At 38.2% G+C, this 18,354-nt stretch overlaps 1 protein-coding gene and 1 long non-coding RNA gene across 4 annotated transcripts in view; one reads left to right on the plus strand and one right to left on the minus strand.

Annotated features, from left to right (window-relative positions):
- Nucleotides 1–18,354, minus strand: part of DPP10 (dipeptidyl peptidase like 10) — a 575,768-nt gene that overhangs the window by 104,329 nt on the left and 453,085 nt on the right. For all 3 annotated transcript variants that reach the window (XM_083707328.1, XM_083707327.1, XM_083707329.1), the window contains 2 exons: nucleotides 10,948–11,042; nucleotides 3,818–3,892 (listed from right to left, as the gene is read on the minus strand). In XM_083707328.1, the coding sequence (XP_083563454.1) occupies nucleotides 3,818–3,892; nucleotides 10,948–11,042 (170 nt within the window). The remainder of the gene's footprint in view (nucleotides 1–3,817; nucleotides 3,893–10,947; nucleotides 11,043–18,354) is intronic.
- On the plus strand, nucleotides 3,834–8,085 carry LOC310834025. Its single transcript, XR_014559066.1, has 2 exons — nucleotides 3,834–3,914; nucleotides 7,711–8,085. It is a non-coding gene; the product is annotated as an uncharacterized lncRNA (long non-coding RNA).

Here is an 18,354-nt window from a genome sequence, read left to right on the forward strand (position 1 = left end):
TGAAGTACAGAACATCTCCTGAGGAGGTAGCCTCCTTGCTATTGGAACTTCACTTCTCCTGCCTATTCCTTCTTTAATCCATGAACAACCACAAAAGTATCATGCCACAATTCCCAAGTGGTGACAGACATTGAAAATTGTCGTGAAGTATCAGCTGGTATTTTATCATCATTTTATTTTCATTCTGCAGTTGTGGAAGAGACCGTGAACATTAACCAAAGTCTGTTCTAAAGGTGCACCAGCATGCTAGCTTGCTAACTGTAAGCCAAAGTTTGCTTAGCTTTATGTGTGAAATGAGTCATTTAAAAAAATATATTTCATTGTTTGACAGTGGGAAGAGATAAAGTGAACAAAGGATTAATAACCAAAGATCTACCATTTCCAACTTGCTTCAGAGGCCTCATTTGCCAATCCGTGTACAGACCACATGATAAAAACTCCTGAAGCCTTACCACACTTAATCTGAAGAATGGAAACACAATAATATATCTGCCCTACCTAATTGGAGATATTTCCTAGGTACCTGAATATTTGATATCAAATCCTTGAAAAGGAAAGGACTGTGGGATGATGTCTGTCGTGCTCAAAGTCACTTGAACAGTTTAATTCATCAGTAGCTCATGTGTGAAAACTTTTATAACCAGAATCAAAGTCTTCCATGACTAGTAAAGCAGAATGTCATACATACATATGAGGGATGATTTTTAAAGAATCCATAAACTGGGCTCCAGTAATCTGAATCCTTTATCTCACCTTTTCACTGCCGATCTTACTTATAATACCAATTAGGATTACTGTGCCTACATTTAGGCTGTATTAGCCTTTTTCAGGGCCATAGAGCTTCCAGCAGCAGCCTCAGAGGACTACCTAGGTAGACTCTTGCCTTGAGATGGTCCTTCCATTCCAGGTTTGACTGCTCAAGTGTCAGACCCCTGCCAACAGCGGGCTGAGAACAGAGCCTACCTACATCTAGAATCAATAAAATTGCGGCCAATTTTAAAATCACAGAACATTGTCCTGTGCAGTTTTTTATATCTGTCTTAGACTAGGTCTTTGTTCCCTGGGGGCAGCAGGAGTTGTGTCACTGTCATTTGATCTGCAATTATGGCTTTCTTCTGTTAGAAGGAAGAACACTGTTTTGTACAGGGGTGGAAATGGTATTGGGCAGGATCAACATAATAAAGGAGGGAGGGTGGCCATAGTACACCCAAGCTCAGGGTGAGGTCTCTGCCTGGCTGGAATGCTCACCCTGGTCACCCAGCGAGACCTTGCCAGCTTGACTTGCACCATAACAAGGTTCAACACTGGCCAGCTCCCAAGGAACAAGTCTAGTATGGTTCAACCCCAGCTGATTCTATTCCATCAGCATTGGGTGGATGGAATGAAGACCTGATCCTACTGCCATGCCAGTCCTTACCCTGCCTGCTCCAGTCAATACAAGATTTGGTCAGTTTGTTCATAGCAACACCTGGTGTCCTGTTTGCTTATCTGGGTCACATAATGCTCCTAAAAATGCAAATGTAGCTAAACATCTGTATTGGGGGGTGGGGGTGGGGGAATGACGTCAGTTCTGGATACAAAAGCTGAAGTGAACTTTTCCAACTAAGAATTAACATACATTTATTTTAATAGCCCAAGTTTATAGAGCAACGTCACAACAACTGCAAAAGCATGCATCTAACAACTTTCCTTATTCTATCATATCCAGCATGATTTAAATGATTCATTCAATTATTACTTTTGTATTCAAAGAAAGCTTATTTTCATGCAAATTTACATCCCGTTATGAATAAAGGATATTCTTAATTGTGCTGAAACAACTTCAAATTTAATTAAAGTTTGACTTTCCAAGCAGAAAATAGATTAAAGAAAATGCTGACAACATAAAAATAAATATTCAACTATTTAATTTAACTCTGCATTTATTTTTAATCCAAACATCAAAATAGCTATGGCTCTAATTACAATTTCAGGGCAAATGTTGGGTGGAACATGTGTCCTCATTTTTTTATTCAATTTGTTTGAACGTTTCAGTCGTCTTCATGCAATAGTTTTGATGTAAAAATTGTCCACTCTTTTATGTAATGTGTATTACCCAAGGAACTATAAGATTCTATTTAGAAATCTCTATTTCTAAACTGTCACTAGGAGGAAATAAGGAGGGAAGGTGGAATATTATTTTCTAACAAGTCCACCTTTTCTAAAGATTCTTCATATTCAAATGACATCTCTTGCCCTTTGAAGACTAGTGTGACTTTGAAGACAATTACCTAACTTAATGACAATTATGGACAGGAAACTAACTCTGTGATTTGTAACTCACTCTGATGTTCTTGGAAAAAAGGTACAACAGAACATGATAAGGCAAATTTGACCTGCTAGCAGCAATGGTGATGCTGCTGACACACATTGTAATTTGTTAACATGCAATCCACTGTAACCATGTAAATGGAGAAATAAGCAAAACTGGGAATGAAATGGCAACAACCATTTCATTCATGTCACTCTAGGAAATTTGTTTGGCCAATATGAGCTTGGAAGCTGCCCAGAGTGGCTGGGGAGGCCCAGCTAGATGGGAGGGGTATAAATAATAAATTTATTATTATGCTATAGAGTATATGTTCTAAGTTCCATCCTATTTTTCAAAGAACACACATAAACATGTTAAAACCTGACAAAGAATTTGGTAGCAAGTTGTTTTCAGTTTTTGCTTTTGTTTTTTTAAACATGACAGCGTATTCAAACATGCAATCTCTTGTAGCATTCCGAAGTGGCCAAAAGAATTGCAATTAGCCTAAGCAAGCTGAAATATCTTCAGTAGAGTGGCCATTATCCAAGGGTCCTTTACCTATATTGTATAAGAATAAAAGCTCAGCTCACAGACCTCTAACTTAATGACACTATAATTCCACCTTAGCATACTCATAATTTTCATATTTTAATTCTTTTCTTTCTTTGTCACTTCAGCCTCAGCCTAAGACCAGAGAGAGATGTCAGGTAAGTAGCACAGTTCTACCATGCCATTTCCTAATGTTTCTATGCATTTTTCAAGGTTTATATTAATTATTTTACCTAGCTAATGATGGTGATATTTATTTATTTTATTTATTATCCTCCCATAACCATAAGGCCACAAGGGTGGGGGGAAACATCAATTTAAAAACACAATATTAGAACCAATTTCCAACAATTTTCAGTAGGATGAATCCTAAAAATATATAACTCAGTTGTCAAAGGGCACCTAGATAATTAAGGTGCCAGATGTACCTCTATGGAGAGGGCCCCCTCTGTTGATCTTAAAAACCTGACCATGTCTATAAGCGGTTTGGTGCCAAGTTGTTTAGATCCCTTGGAAAAGTCAATCTTGCATATGCACACATTCTTGCCCTCCCTAGAGTTATCATCCCTATCCAATTCCCCCCATCCCAGACATTGCCCCCTATTGCCCATAATGTTTTAAAAGCAATAGATCTTGATTATGGATCTTTGGATTGGCATATGGTTTAACCCACAGAATTACGCTACTGTAAAAAAAAAGTTATCCAAATGTAATAAAGAATTGTTAATCCATCAAGACAACCTTACAGAAGTGTCAGTAGTAAGAAATTCTAACCAAAACAAGCTTAATCCAAAAAGCAAATGGGACCAACACTTTGAATCCATCCTATTAACACAGGATGTCATCAGTATTAAAAGAGTTAAATATATATTGTTTCATAAATGAGGATGTTTTAAGTATAATTTTCTGCATATTACTATGCTCAGACTTCTAACCAGCATGTATTCTAATTTTATTTTTGGCCAACTGATATCTTACCTGTTTGATGTCATATGCAAGGAGAACATATTTTAAATCTGGAGAGACTGAATATCTTGATGCTTTGAAAGTTACCTAAGAAAAGAACACAGTGTTGGTAAGTTTGTTACATGAAGAACACTTTGTCTTAGACATTTCAATTACATTGTATATATATATTACATTTTAAAAGACCCCAGAGAAAGGGATGTTCTTAAAATAAAACAAGTATTAAAAAAAAAGTATTAAAGTACATTAAAGTACAGTATTAAAAACACCAAGAGAGTTTAAAAGCAATTGATGCAAGAAGCAACAAGGCAGCATGATTTCTTGATAAAAATGCAGATACACATTTCATGCAGTGAGATTTTTTTTCCCCCTGGTCCAAACATTTTACACAACACCTACTTTTTATTTAAGAAAATGCTTTACAGAAGATTTAAAATCCTCAGTGGTGTGGCAAAAATGGAAAAGGAGAAGGGAACATTATCAAACTAATAACACTTTATGTCTAGATAAGAATACATGACACCCAATTGAATTCAAGGCTATAATTTAATCAAGAGGTAATGGTGGTGTCAGAAAGAATTTAATGGAGCTGATGTAGAGGAAGGACCAGAGCATACTTGAAGCAGTGGAACCATTGAAGGGATTTCTTTTACGTGGATATGAAGATACTTCCCATCTGAAGAACAAAGAGGTCAAGCACAAGGCACATCAATAGTGCAGGGAAGATGGAAAGAGTATTTATCTGTAGCTGAATTATATATTACAACTAAAATGGAAAGTATAGTGGGGAAATGTCTTGCACATGAGCTTATGCCCCTCTTTGTCTCATAGGTAAAGGTAAAGGGACCCCTGACCGTTAAGTCCAGTCATGGACAACTCTAGGGTTGCGGCACTCATCTTGCTTTATTGGCCGAGGGAGCCGTTGTACAGCTTCCGGGTTATGTGGCCAGCATGACTAAGCCCCTTCTGGCAAACCAGAGCAGCACACGGAAAAGCCGTTTACCTTCCCACCGGAGTGGTACCTATTTATCTACTTGCACTTTGACGTGCTTTCGAACCGCTAGGTTGACAGGAACTTTGTCCCATAGGAATGGGCAATTTGGAATACACAGCAGTGAGTTAATTAGCACAAAATAGAGCATTTGCTGGCATTACCAATGAATTACTAATGTATTTAAACAACATTTTGTGAACTGCTGCAAGTAAACTGTCAAAAATCATAATGCTAAGTTAAACAAGCAAATATATTCAGGTAGGTAGCCGTGTTGGTCTGACACAGTTGAAATAATTTTTTTTAAAAAAGAATTATCCAGTAGCACCTTAGAGATCAACTAAGTTTGTTCTGGGTATAAGCTTCTGTGTGCATGCACACTTCTTCAGATACACTGAAACAGAAGTCACCAGACCCTCATATATATAGTAGGAGGGTGGGGTGGGTTTTTTCTCAAAAGGGAAGTAGGAGATGAGTGATTGACTCAATGGGTATGGTAAACCTGTTGACGACTGTTAACAACTGCAATTAGTCCTACAGGAAAAAGCAAGGGATAGTATGCAGAAGACCAAAAATAGCTTTAGCATATGTAATGAGACAAGAATCCAATATCTCTATTCAGACCAGGTATCTCCATAGTTTTCAGTTTAGTAATAAATTGTAATTCAGCAACTTCTCTTTCAAGTCTATTTAAGCAAATATATGTTATTCCTAACAAAACAAACCAACCATTACTAATTCTTGCAAATGATTGTTCCTCCCCTGAAAACTGTCCCATATATTTGTTAAGTTCCAAAGGAGCATCAAGATAACATTAAAATACATTATCATATTTGACAAAAAAAATCACAAATTAAGACAATGAATTCAAATAAAACAAAGTTAATGAAATCATAGGAATGGAAGACATTCTAGACAAAGTTCTAGACAAAGTCATTCGTACTTGAGTGACTTCTAGATAGTCCATTGATCGTCAAGAAACTTCAGCTTGGGCAGAATGTTGCAACCTGGCTGTTAATATCCTGGAGTTGGCATTCTCATATTACATTCCACCCCCACCCCCGAATAAATAAATTCTGTCAGCATCTTTAGTACCATTGTGTTTCTAGTGTAGCTGTTTCCAGAGCTAGTTCAAGATGATGGACTTGACATATAAGGAAATAAAAGAATACTTGTGAGTAAGCTACTCCTCGTGAGCAAAGCAAATCTGTAAGCAATGTGCAGCTGTGTTCTGAGTGGGGCTCTGAAAACTCAGGTTTAGAAGTCTCCTTTTCCAAGCACAGAGGACTAGTACAACATCCTTGAACTAGCTCCCTCACTTGTTTTGGCTTGCCACATAGCTGCTTGCTGCACAAGGGGGAAAACCGCTACCCTAAGACAGTTTCTAGATCTTTCTTCCTATGTTGCCACTGTGTTTAGACTTTGGACTGCTTCTTGGCCTGGCATCCTGGGTTTTTTTTTGCTCTGTTTGGACTTTAGACTGCTGTAAAACTGTGATCTCTGACTCATAGCTGCTGTACCTGGGCATCACTTGGAGCAGGAGAACCATCCCTAATGAAAACTTTACATATGGACCCCCATGCACACCTTAGTGAAGCTACTACTCTACTGCTCTGTGGGACTACCCACAGCTCATTTTTGAGACTTGGAAAAGACAAGTATTCAAATTGAATGCTGTATCAACACCAGCTTAAACCAAAGATCTCCCAAATACTTAAATTCAGGCTGGAGGCAATCCCGAAGAAAACAGAAACAAAGAGCAGTTCTGGGATTTATATGATTTGATAGAACTCCTTCATGGATTAAAGGCATTTAATGTTCGTCAGAGCACACATTGGAGAGAGGTCTGGGGCAAGAGGCCTTAGGAGCCTCATGAGATCTACCAGCTTTTCATACTAAGCTTGGACCACATGGTCACTTGAAAGTAAGCACTTTTCTAGTTTTTGGATCATTTTGTGCATATATTTATAGTTCAAGTGTCAAGCAGCTGGATTTTCCTGATATAACAGTACATTTTACTGTTATATAATATATAGTAAATAGATAATGCCACCCCACATATAAAAATATTTTATATGTCATCTCAGCAAATAAATATTTGGAATATTTTCAAAATTCACAAGGTGAACAATTTATAGAACCCTGAAGGGAGCTCTCCATGTATGCCTAATTCAGTTTTAGGCTCTCTTTCAAATCCCTGATTAAATAATTTGGCAACTGAAACATATAGTAGATTGGAAGCAAATTCAAGAACAAGGTCCAGAAGTAGTTTTAAGGATATTAACTACAAAGCAGTTTAAATAACAAAACAAATAAAAACAACAAAATGCTTCATTTCTTACAGTACAAACACATGTCTTTCTATCTAAAAAATATATCTAACACCCCCCCAATATATATATATATATATATATATATATATATATATATATATATGCTAGCATGTCAAATAAAAACAAAGGAAATAATCTATTACGTCTGATTTTGCTTCTGTGGTGCATGATTGTCTGCATCAACCGACTTTAAAGTTACGTAATTCCATCACGTATATCTGGGATTATTTTGGAGATTATCAAACAGAGAGTTGTTTGCAACAACATGTAAAGACAACAACATGTGATTACCCCCTTCACTAATGTATATATTCTGTTGTTTTGTTAACACAACTCTTTCCCAACTTATCTGAAGTACCCCCAAAATTTTATTTACATTAAAAAATATGAAAAGGGAATCATAGATTTAATTAGTTGTCATTTAAAACAGGTAAAAGTTTGTTCTTTTCAGATAAGAGGATTCTCATTCTACTGACAGCAGGATTGGGCAAAACTGTGTAAAACGAGTTGCAGATTGAATTTCTTGCCTTTTCTCGAAAAAGTGCCTTTCGTGACCTGAGTTTTAATTCTCTACTTGACAGTGATACATGAGGGTGCGATGCTCCTTGGACAAGCAGCACCAGCCTCTTCTCTGCGCCCAAGAATGCACTTGACAACCGTGACCACAAGTATTGCCAGTACCACAGATGACAGGGGTGATAGTCAAATGGAGACAGAAAGATAAAACACTACAAAGAAGGGCTCCCACCCCCTCCATTCTCAACCTTTATTGTTTCACGTATTCTAGGAACACAAACATTAGTTTTTGCTGAAAGTAAAAGTAGTTCTGTACTCTGAAACGATCTATCAGTCCACTGTGGCCCTGAGACTAGAGGACCATGCAATGAAATGAGGGGAACAGAAAGAATGTAACTTCCATGCCCTGCTTCAGTAAACAACTTTAACATGTCTCTTGACATTTGTGTTTGCCAAAAGTATCCGTTCTTTTCCAAGCAAATAAAGCACACACTCATGTACCAAAAAACAGTATAATTAAGGACACATTGTTTTAATTTTCCCACAAGTTAAGTGGTAAATTTCTACAATATCTGAGATACTGAATTAGTTTTCAAATCAGCCTGCAATAACGACATAGCTCCAGCCTTTCTTGTTTACCGGTAATTGTGCTTCCTGACTAAAAACATACCCTGTGTTGCTGTTGTTGTGTGGCTGGTCCTTTAATCTTTGCTCAACAGTCTCATTTGCTATGCACTACTACTGCATCAATTTTAATTGTTTTTAAAATACAGTTAGTGTCTTCTCTCCCCCCCCCCCTTTGAACGGAACATAAGAAATAGAGGGGGGGGGAGAGAAACATAAAACTGTACCACATCCACTGTTTAAGAAACAAAGGCTCACTTCTAAAATACATTCATTTGTGTAGTAGCCTTCAAGCAAGACCTACCTTTAACCTCAATCTACAACACTGGATTATTGTCATGGATATTACAGAAATTTCACTTTTGCTCTTCATACTATATTCATTTTAGTCCCAGCAGCCAGCCTCTACATCTTTGCTCAGGGCTATACATCTAGGAGAAGGAATTTGTTGCAATGATGAAGAAAACTAAATTTATAGTGGGGGGAAAAGGCGTCTTACATCTTCCTGAACTTGGTAATATTTCTGCTGTCTAAACAGCCTCTTGATCTTTTAAACAGGGAAAATGATAAAGTTATGATAAAATTATGATATGATAAAGAAGTAAGATTTCTAGATAAAGAAGTAAGATTTCTAGATACTCTAAATGACTGTGCCCCAGAATAGCTGGCTATGGAACTGACAAAGGGAGGAGACACTGAACTTAATCTTATGTGGTGCCCAAAACCTGGTGTGAGATACAAGTGTTGTTGAACTGACTAGGAAAAGTGACCACAGTGCTATCAAATTCAACTTACACGTAAGGAAGTCCAACCATTACATTTTTGTTTAAATGTCCCCCAAAATGAAGGGGGTGGTAAAAAGGAAGATGGAAGTCAAAATGAGGAAAGTCAAATATCTCCGGAATATTTGGCATTATTCAAAAGCACATTAACACCAGCTCAGCTAGACTGTATAATGCAAATCAGGAAATACATCAATGAGAGTGTCTGTATAGTTAATAATCATAATCAAGGAAGCTATTACAGGCAAGAAGGCTTCCTTCAGAAAATGGAAATCTTGTCAAATGAGGAGAACAAATAGGAACACAAACTGGGAAATGGGACATTGTTGTTTTTATATTGTGGGAAATCTATTGTGATATCTTTTTTCTTTAGTATTTATAGGGCACAACTGGAAATGGTTTTCTGGGGTTTTGGAATAGCTTGTCATCACCATCCAAATAGTGGAAGGAGATTTACCTGGGACATAAAAATGCACACGTGTGCATTAGGGAAAGCTGCATATAAACATAGGTATATTAGGATAAATTCACACTAAGAGCTGGTGAATTTTCTTGAGAACTAAAAATAATAATCACAAACTGATGTGGCAATGTGGAGACCTGTACTTAAGACAGGAAAAATTAGAAGAAGAGAGAAACCCAAAGTGACAGACTCCACCCACCCCTGTTGGGTGCACGTCCTGAACTACTGTAAATATGTTTTATATGGCAATGCAAAGGGTTGAACTAAATGATCCTTGTGGTCCCTTCCAACTCCACAATTCTATGATGCTAAGACTTTGTTGTATCCACTAATAACCTACTTGAAAACAAAATTATTTATTTAAAATATTTGTATTGCACCACTTAATCACAAGGATTCTTTAGACATTATAAATATATGTTTTAATATCCTAAATGTTATTTTAAAAATTAGGAATAAAAATCCATAACAAAACTGAACAGATAACACAACCAGCACATTCATTTTATCAGCAGCACCAATCAAATTCATTAAAAGTTAAGAGAAAGATCAGCATTTTCAGTTGTCTTCTAAAATTCATCAAAGCCTGAATGACACGGTCAATGGAGAGAGTTTCAGAAGCAACAAGAACTAGAAGGCCCTGTGTTGTATCATCACCAACCTAACTACAGAGTGATGACTTCTGCTTAGGACTACCAAAGGCCAGGCTTCTGTGGGAGCAGGTGGTCCTTCAGGTAGCCACAACTCAGGTAGCACTTTGAATTATCTGAGGAAACTAACTGGTAGTCAGCATAGTTCTCTACAGGTGGCATGTGTTCTACACTAAAAGAAGAGCTAGCATCCTTGGTAATAACGTTTTTCACATCTTGTTTACAGTCAAATGGAAGACAGATCCAAGTAAGGAAGACCCACATTAAGCAGACTGCAATAATATAACCAGTTATCAGGTCATGTTTGATAGTGGCTAGGCCATTCCATCTCCCCCACCACCCTCGGAACAGCATAGCTTATAAAGCAGCCAAAGCTTATAAAAATCACATCACTATCTTCAAGTGGAGTATAAGCAGAAAACCTAGCAGTTTTATCCAGAGAAAGGACAGAAATAATCAATTAATGCTATAATCATGGGAAACCAGTGTCTACATGTCCATAATCTGCTCTGCTCTACATATCTAGAATTGCCTGGAAAGAAGGTGAAGATGTTCCACAAGTATGGTGAGCAGTTCCGCCATGTCACATTGCTAACCATCTGTACAATTGAGCTTCAGGAGTTTGAAATGAAGGCGGAGAGGGGGAGAAAAAAAGAAGCTGTATTGGTATGCATTTAAGATATGTGGTTCTTTGCCAAAAACATAGTATAGTAATTTTACTAGGTCTGTGACTGTATAATAGAACTTGTTGCCATAGTAATCGTAAAAAGAGTTAATACTTACAAAAGTTGCATTTTCCAGCAATAACGTACTTGTATTTGTTTCTACATTCAGTTTAACAACATGCCCATGTCTGCTTTTATACACCACTTCTGTATCTGTTAATAGAAAAACACATTAAGGATCAGCAAAGGCAAAACATTTCACGCAATAGCTTCTTAGTTAATGGACCTATTCAACGAAGAAAAGACATCACTGACCATCCAATACATTAAAATGTGCTTAGGTTGAAGTAATGAATTCATTAGTAGCATCTAATTTTGTTGATTTGTCCAGAGATAATTGGAATGCTCAGTGCTTCTAGTCTTTCTGACCTTGCTAATGGAGGTGGTTTCATCAAATCAGTATAGCCACATCCTACTCCTTTGTGTAAAACAAGTTCTATTGCACTGTGTAAAAAAAGCAGCAACATTGGCCATATGGTCTTAACCCTTGAACCTTTATTTGGTTAAATGGCTGTTAATCAAGAATGAATTCCGACTGCACTTGCATGAGAAAATGGTTACGTAACCAAAACATTTACAAGAACATCCAACAATTTCATTGCTTTTATTTGTTTGTTTGTTTGTTTGTTTGACTGTATTTATAACCCACCTTTTTCTCCCAGTGGTGCAGCAATAAAACTGCTAGCACATTTACAAAGCAGGGTCCAGTATGGTTTCAAATTAGATGGGGGCCGTAGATTCCTGCATTTCAAGGTATTGGACTAGATGACCCATGAATTCCCTTCCAGCTCTACAATTCTATGATTCTCCAAGGAGTTCAAGGTGGCATACATGGTTCCCATCCTCCTCATTTAATACCTATAACAACCTTGAGAAGTAGGTTAGGCTGGGAGGCTAGTCCAAGGCTAGTCAGTGAGCTTCATGGCCAAGTGGGATTTTGAAACCTGGCCTCCCAGGTCCTAGCCCAACACTTTAACCATTATGCCACACTGATTTTCAATCCATCTTTCTATCCATCATTTTAAAAAATAAAAACACTGAAGCATGAGAAAACTTTTACTGTGGTTTTATCATTCAACCTCAACAAAGCCACCTTAGCATATTTCATAAATAGTGGTTTAGTGCTTTTTAAAATCCTTGCGCTGTGGGTAAAACCTCAGTGCCTAGGGCTTGCCGATCACATGGTCGGCGGTTTGAATCCCCGCGGCGGGGTGAGCTCCCGTCTTTCGGTCCCAGCTCCTGCCCACCTAGCAGTTTGAAAGCACTCTTAAGTGCAAGTAGATAAATAGGGACCGCTTTATAGCGGGAAGGTAAACGGCGTTTCCGTGTGCTGCGTTGGTGCTGGCTCGCCAGAGCAGCTTCGTCACGCTGGCCACATAACCCGGAAGTGTCTCCGGACAGCGCTGGCCCCCGGCCTCTTAAGTGAGATGGGCGCACAACCCTAGAGTTAGACACGACTGGCCCAGACGGGCAGGGGTACCTTTACCTTTACCTTTTTTACATACCATGGAAATGAAACAGTGCAGAAGGAAGAAATTTACAGAAAAAGTACAATGATGTAACATTTTCTTGAGCAGAAACATAATACGCAAAACCTCTGTTAATGTATATTAATTGTTGCCACATGTTCTGGCCATATGCTGTGTATTTTTCTGTCTCTCTTCATTCGAAACCCATGTATTCTGTGAAGTCTAGTTGTTCTGGTCTTTGTACCTGATGGCCTGCAACCAAGCCTAAGCAATTGCAACTGGAACATTTGCTAATTGCTTCCCTGTTCAATTCAGCCTCCACCTGCCTTCCTACGTTACTTTCTCTCTGTCAAATTATAGATCGTAAGTTCCTTGGTGTGGTGACCTGCCATTTTGTACTCTGAAAAGATATGCAGCTGATATGTTTGCACATTAGAATCAGATGAATAGGAAAGGGTAGATCCATTGCTTATTTCAAGAAACTTTTATAGTATTTCAAGAAACTACTTTGTAGTTGTCATTTCCCCTTATGTTTGAATAGAAAGTTTTAGAGGAGAAAAATGGAATGACACAAAAACTCAATTCTTTTTCATTGTCGAAAGTATGATGTTTGCAAACAATGAAGATGTCTGCTGAAGAGTCATACAGAGACCCTGGTGTCACAGTCACCTCGGTATAAAGCAGAAAACCTCATTGCACTGAGTGTGAACAGATAAAAATCCTTGAAGTGTTGGAGATAGTAAAATAAAGCTGTGCATATACATAAGTACTAAGCAAGTGCTGAGAGTAAGTATAGTAATCATGAACAATCACTATTAATGTCTATTAAAGTGTCAATCCAATGAATGACATTTTGTGTGATAAAGAACACTTCCTAGACAGAATAATGGAAGCATTTTATGGCCACTTGACAAAATGATGGATTAATTTTTTTAAAAAAATCTACAGAGCAACTATGGGCATTTTTTCTTCAATAAAAGGGGGAAGTAAGGGAAGTGGGCAAGGGTAGCCAGAAATGATACTTGGCAAGTATTTAAACACTTACGGATACTTTCCTTTCCTTTTTGTTTCAAAGAGGCTGTCTCCTTTTTCATAGGCACACTTGTAATCATTGTACTGTACAGCCTTCTGCCTCTGCTGCTGCAACCCAGTGATGATTTCTGGCAATGGGATAAACACCCTTGGTGGCAACTCATTTGCATCAAGTAGCTAGCTCTCTCCGAGCCCCATCCAAGCATGCTTTAAGCCAAAACACAGGAAACATGTGGACATCTAAGTAACATTGGCTCCTAGGCTGGAACTCCAGCTATCCTTCAGATGCCAGCCTCTTCCTCTGTTTCTGGTTTCCAAAAGGCTTCCCTGATCCTCTCTTTAGCCTATTCCTAAATCTCTTGCTATTCCACTCTAACTGAGGAGCTCCAACAGGTACTTTCCCTGACCAGTATTTACACCAGCCAAGCTTTTACACCCAAACGTAAACCTTGGATGAAATTTCATCCTCTTATTGGTCTATAATTATGAGCCAATAAGAAGAGGATTTCAGCATTGCATTCTTCTGATCTTTCCCTCTGACTCTCCAGAGCAGATTTCAGAGTGGTGCAGTGAAAGGGGGAGAGCCCTGTTGCACTAGCGAAAACCCTTGCACTGGCTTCTGCTAGTGCAATGGGTTAGTTAGTTGAATCTGGGTTATGATGTACACTAACTAGCCAGCTAAAGCTGACCACCCCTTTGATTCCAAACATAAAGCCAGAGATCTTCCCATTTGTTGAATTATAGATAAATTATGCTGAGGAACAGTGCAAGTGAAACAATAAACATGAAGGGTGACTAATATTGGGCTTAGGCCCTACAAATATTTGGATTCTTTCTGATTCAAATGCAAACCTATTTTGAAATAACATTTAAAAAAATAGCCCTTTAGTTAGCTGGGAAAAGAGACCTGTCTAACAGTGAGCAGCATAGCGTGACTGGCAAGAATCATGTTTAAAAGCATGGACATTCTATGCCCATGCACTGACTTGAAAAGCTTACGTGAGAAGTTTCATCTAAATATGAGCTGATTTGTGTTTTACAGAGTATGAATCATAATGCAAAGCATTATAGACAGCTGTGGGGAGAATGAAAAGCTGACCTTATAAATATAAACCAGATGTAATTTACAAAGACAGTACAGCATAATAAAGATTTTAACAACATGCACCAATCTTCAATGTAATGAATATGTATATATAGTGTATCATTGCATCATAGCACACAGTGTGTTTGCATGTGTGCAAGCATTGATTAAATTGATAGGAGGTTGGTTTAAGCTCAGTTAGCACAGTGCAATGATTGCTGAAGCCTGACTTAGCCCCACATCTCCACAGGTTGCATGGTTGCCGAAGCCCCACACCAAAGAATATGCCACAGTTTCCCTGCCACTCAGCTTCATTGGCTTATATGATGTGGATAAACCTTTAGCATCACAATTTTAAGACTAAGTATTACCATAAGAACATAAGGAAGAGATGTGACTTGCCAAGAAAATGTACAGCCTTCAGACAGGTAAAATGAAACATTTGTTTACTGGACTGCATATAAATTAATGAAGGAATACACTGTCTGTAAGATGTAGTAATGGTCACTACCCAAGATTGATTTTAAAATGATTTGATTGATTAATGTTACCAACGATAACGTTCAGATGCAGTAGTATCAGAACCTGATTTTGGGCTCCTCAACACAAACTAGGGGCAGGGGTAGCCAATATTGTACCCTCCAGATGTTGCTAGATTAAAATGTTAGGATTGCTTTATAATGAAAAGAGGATAACAAATTTAATAAATGAAGAAAATGCAACGCCCATTATTCCTTCCTATAGGTCATATTGGCTGGGGCTCATGGGAATTGTAGTTCAACAACTTCTGACGGGCACTGTGTTGGCTACCCATGCTAAGAAGATCATTATCATCAGGCCCTACCTGTGAATTTCAAAGAGGCAATTGCCTGGCTGCTGCTAAAGACAGAATACTGGGCTGCATCAGGCCACCTGGCCTGATTCAAAAAGACAGTTCTCAGAAAATCAGCAATGATTTGTTTTCTCAACTAGAAAATTGAGGGTTTCTTTATGGATGCTGTGCTTTTCTACCTGAGGTCCTGCTCATTTTGCGCAGCTCATGCTTATAGGGGAACTTGTGAAGAAATGACAGTTTGGTGACAGTATGACAAATGAGGGTCACCACCTCTAAAATTGTGTTCACTGTTAACGATAAACATCAGGATGCACAGGGCTACTGTATGTCTAGCCTCCTAGGTGCCACTGCTCAGAAGGCTTCTATCCAAAATCAAAAACAATATGCAACAAAATGAAAAGGAATCAATCTTTCCAATCTTTTTGTTCTCTCAGATATAGAAGTCCATAATATACAAAACAAAAACAATACATTTTCAGTAGGGAATATTGTGGGCTAGCTTATCTCCTGAGTTACATCTGTATGGCTGAAGAGAATAGGACTGCACTGGAAAAGACAGTTATACAAACATATAACTATGACAGTTTGTTGTAAAATTATCTGAAAGCACTACAAAAGTACCTATCCTAGGTCACAGCCCACCTTGCTATAAATAGCTCAAAGTATTGAAAAATGCCTCAAAGATCTTAATACCTGGGCAGGTTTGTGCAGAAAGAGATAACCCTTGAGGTACTTTTAATCCTAAATTCTTAAAGTTAAAACCAACACTTTAAACTGAGCCCATAAATTGACTGGGAGCCAATGAAGCTGTTTCAAGACTTGGAAATGTTTTCCATATGCCCGGTTCTAGTTAGTAACCCTAGCTGTCACGTTTTGTATTAACTATAGTTTCTAATTTTATACAATTCTTCAAGGGCACTCCTATGGAAAGCACTTTGCAGTAGTCCTGAAGTGATGTTACCAAAGTGAGCATCACTGTGGCTAGACCATCTCTATATTAAGCTGGTGAAAGGCACTCTGTGTCACCAAACCACTAGTTACGGTCAGGTCTAAAGCCACCCCCAACCTATGAACCTGGTCCTTAAGGGGCAATACAACCCCATGCAGAACAGGCTACACAGCATCTCCCAAAACATACAAACCACCTACCAATAGCATCTCCGCCTTATCGAGATTGAGCTTCAGCTTACTGGCCCTCATCCAATCCATTACTGATCTCAGACATCGGTTCAGCACTTCGACAGCATCACCTGAATTTGATGAAAAGGAGAAATAGAGTTGAGTGTCATCAGCAAACTGATGACACCACACCCCAAATCCCCAGATGACCCCATTCAGCAGTGGCAAGTAGAAGTTGAACAGCATGGGAGACAGAATATAGCTCTGAAGAAGCCCATAGCATAGCTGTCTTGGGACAGAGCAGTAGTCCCCCAGCATTGCTTCTGGAACCGACTATCCAGGAATGAAAGGAACCAAAGGAACCAATGAAGCACAGTGCCCCCAGTTCCAACCTCAGGTAACAAGTCCATAAGGATACAATGACTAAAGGTATGTATCAAAAGCATCCAAGAAAACTAAGAGAATTAAAAGAAGCACATTTGCCTTGCCTTTCTCCCAACATGTCATCCATCAGTGTGACTAATGCTATTTCAGTGCCAAAACTGAGCTGGACACTTGGCTGAAATGGATCTAGATCATCCATGTCATCCAAAAGTGTTTTTAGCAACCATTCACTCAGACAACTTGCCCCCAAAGAGTATCTTTGCAGTTGGCTCATAGTTGGAATAGTTTTCATGGTCAAAAGATGCTTTGATAAGGAGAGGCCTTATGACTGTTTCTTTGAAAGTGGCCGGGGCCATTCTGATCAAAAAAACTCAGAAATAAACTGAATTTAGCATTATTATTTATATAATTTATGTGGGGAAAAATAAAGTTTTAATAACTTTGATGAACATGTTCAAAAAAGCTTTTAACTCTGTCATTTGCCTATTATATAAGCAGATGTAAAAATGTCCCTGAAATATAGGTAATACTTATTATATCTTTTAAAAAAACCCACTAATTTTAGAGTGCCTGTGCAGACAGCAACAACCAACAAACATCAGCTTGAAGGCTCAACACTCCTTTCTTTCTGAAACATACCAAAAAACCACCAAATCTTTTAAAAGGCAAGATTTTAAATTTCATTACTGAAGACAGCAAAACAGAGATACCCAAAAGTACACTTCTGGAATCCGAAGTTTCCAATTTATATTTAGTGCCTTCTTAGAAAACACTATGCTTGCTCATTCACACTTCATGCACATTTGGTCTTGTCAAATGGTACACACATAATCTATCCCGAAAACTAAATAGGTGAGAATGTAGCTCAAGTGATGTGCTCTGCCATTCACAAAAAAATGATTATGACTTGTGATTTTTATGCCTTATTTGACACCCTCTTTCTTTTTTCTAAAGACTTAAAAGGTTGTTTCACAGCATGGGAAAATGTGTAGTGATGTGATATGAATTGTTTTGCCAAGAATAATCATGTATTCTGGAGGGGGGGGGAAGACTCATGGTAACATTATGTGAAACTGTCATATGAGTGTGGCTGCATTTGTTAGTGAATGCATCAGTAAGCAGTGCCAACCAGGATCACAACAGCATTACTTTTCCCAAGTTCAGATGTTATCTGGAGAGCATCTTAGAAATCAGTAGAAATTCTAACACTAGCTTATCTGTGATCATGAAGTGCCTTAGTATCCCTATTTTCTTCTAACTATAGCCTGCTGTACAATGAGCTATTCTAATGCTATGTTGCCATCTAGGATGCCACAGGAAATAATATTTGGAATTACTTTTATTGTACGGATTGCCCAAAGCACAAGGACAATCTCCATGCCACACATTTCTGGTCACTGTTATCTCTAATACAGCAACTGTCGATCTGATTAGGTAATTCAGATTGTATGCAACACTTATACATTATGGACACTGCTTGACACATCCATAAGCCTTTCTTAAAACATCCTATGTGACAGCCATAATATCTTTGTTGTATTT

The sequence above is a fragment of the Podarcis gaigeae genome, assembly GCF_964106915.1.
Source record: "Podarcis gaigeae genome assembly, chromosome: 1".
Classification (NCBI taxonomy): Eukaryota; Metazoa; Chordata; class Lepidosauria; order Squamata; family Lacertidae; genus Podarcis; species Podarcis gaigeae.